The sequence below is a fragment of the Bison bison genome, unplaced genomic scaffold (genome assembly GCF_000754665.1).
Source record: "Bison bison bison isolate TAMUID 2011002044 unplaced genomic scaffold, Bison_UMD1.0 scf7180017847066, whole genome shotgun sequence".
In the NCBI taxonomy this organism is placed as follows: domain Eukaryota; kingdom Metazoa; phylum Chordata; class Mammalia; order Artiodactyla; family Bovidae; genus Bison; species Bison bison.
In genome coordinates, this window is record NW_011477639.1 from 33,536 (window position 1) to 34,029 (window position 494).

The window sequence follows — 494 nt, forward strand, 5'->3', positions numbered from 1 at the left end:
CCCAGCGTTGGCGAGGAGCCCCGGGAGGTGCTGCTGCGGCTGTACGGGGCCATCCTGCAGGTGAGGGGCGAGTGAGGACCGCCGTGGCCTTGGGGACCCCTCGCCCAAGTCTGGCAGGTGGTGTGGTCCCCACTGCGCAGTGGAGGACACTAAAGTCCAGGGGTTGAGTATTTTGTCCATTATGATACCAATGCCTGCGCTCTGGAGCCCCGCCCCACCCCCCGGCGGTGAGTCCCAGCTGTGGTGGGAGGAGCGAGTCGACCCTCGTGTGTGCTGGCGCCCCTCTGCCTTTGGCCCCTTGTGACTGTGGTCCCTTCACTGTCCATCTTCCTTCAGGGCGTGGACTCCTTGGTCCTTGAAAGTGTGATGTTCGCCATACTTGCAGAGCGGTCGCTGGGGCCCCAGCTCTACGGAGTCTTTCCAGAGGGCCGGCTGGAACAGTACATCCCAGTACGAGCCCGGCCCTGACCTACCCGAAGCACTTCCTTACCCCC

General features: G+C 64.2%; 1 protein-coding gene across 1 annotated transcript in view; it reads left to right on the top strand.

Moving 5' to 3' along the window:
* CHKB (choline kinase beta) overlaps positions 1-494 on the top strand; it is an 18,957-nt gene that overhangs the window by 16,123 nt on the left and 2,340 nt on the right. Inside the window, exons 2-3 of the mRNA XM_010841552.1 lie at positions 6-60; positions 337-450. Coding sequence (XP_010839854.1) covers positions 6-60; positions 337-450 — 169 coding nt within the window. The remainder of the gene's footprint in view (positions 1-5; positions 61-336; positions 451-494) is intronic.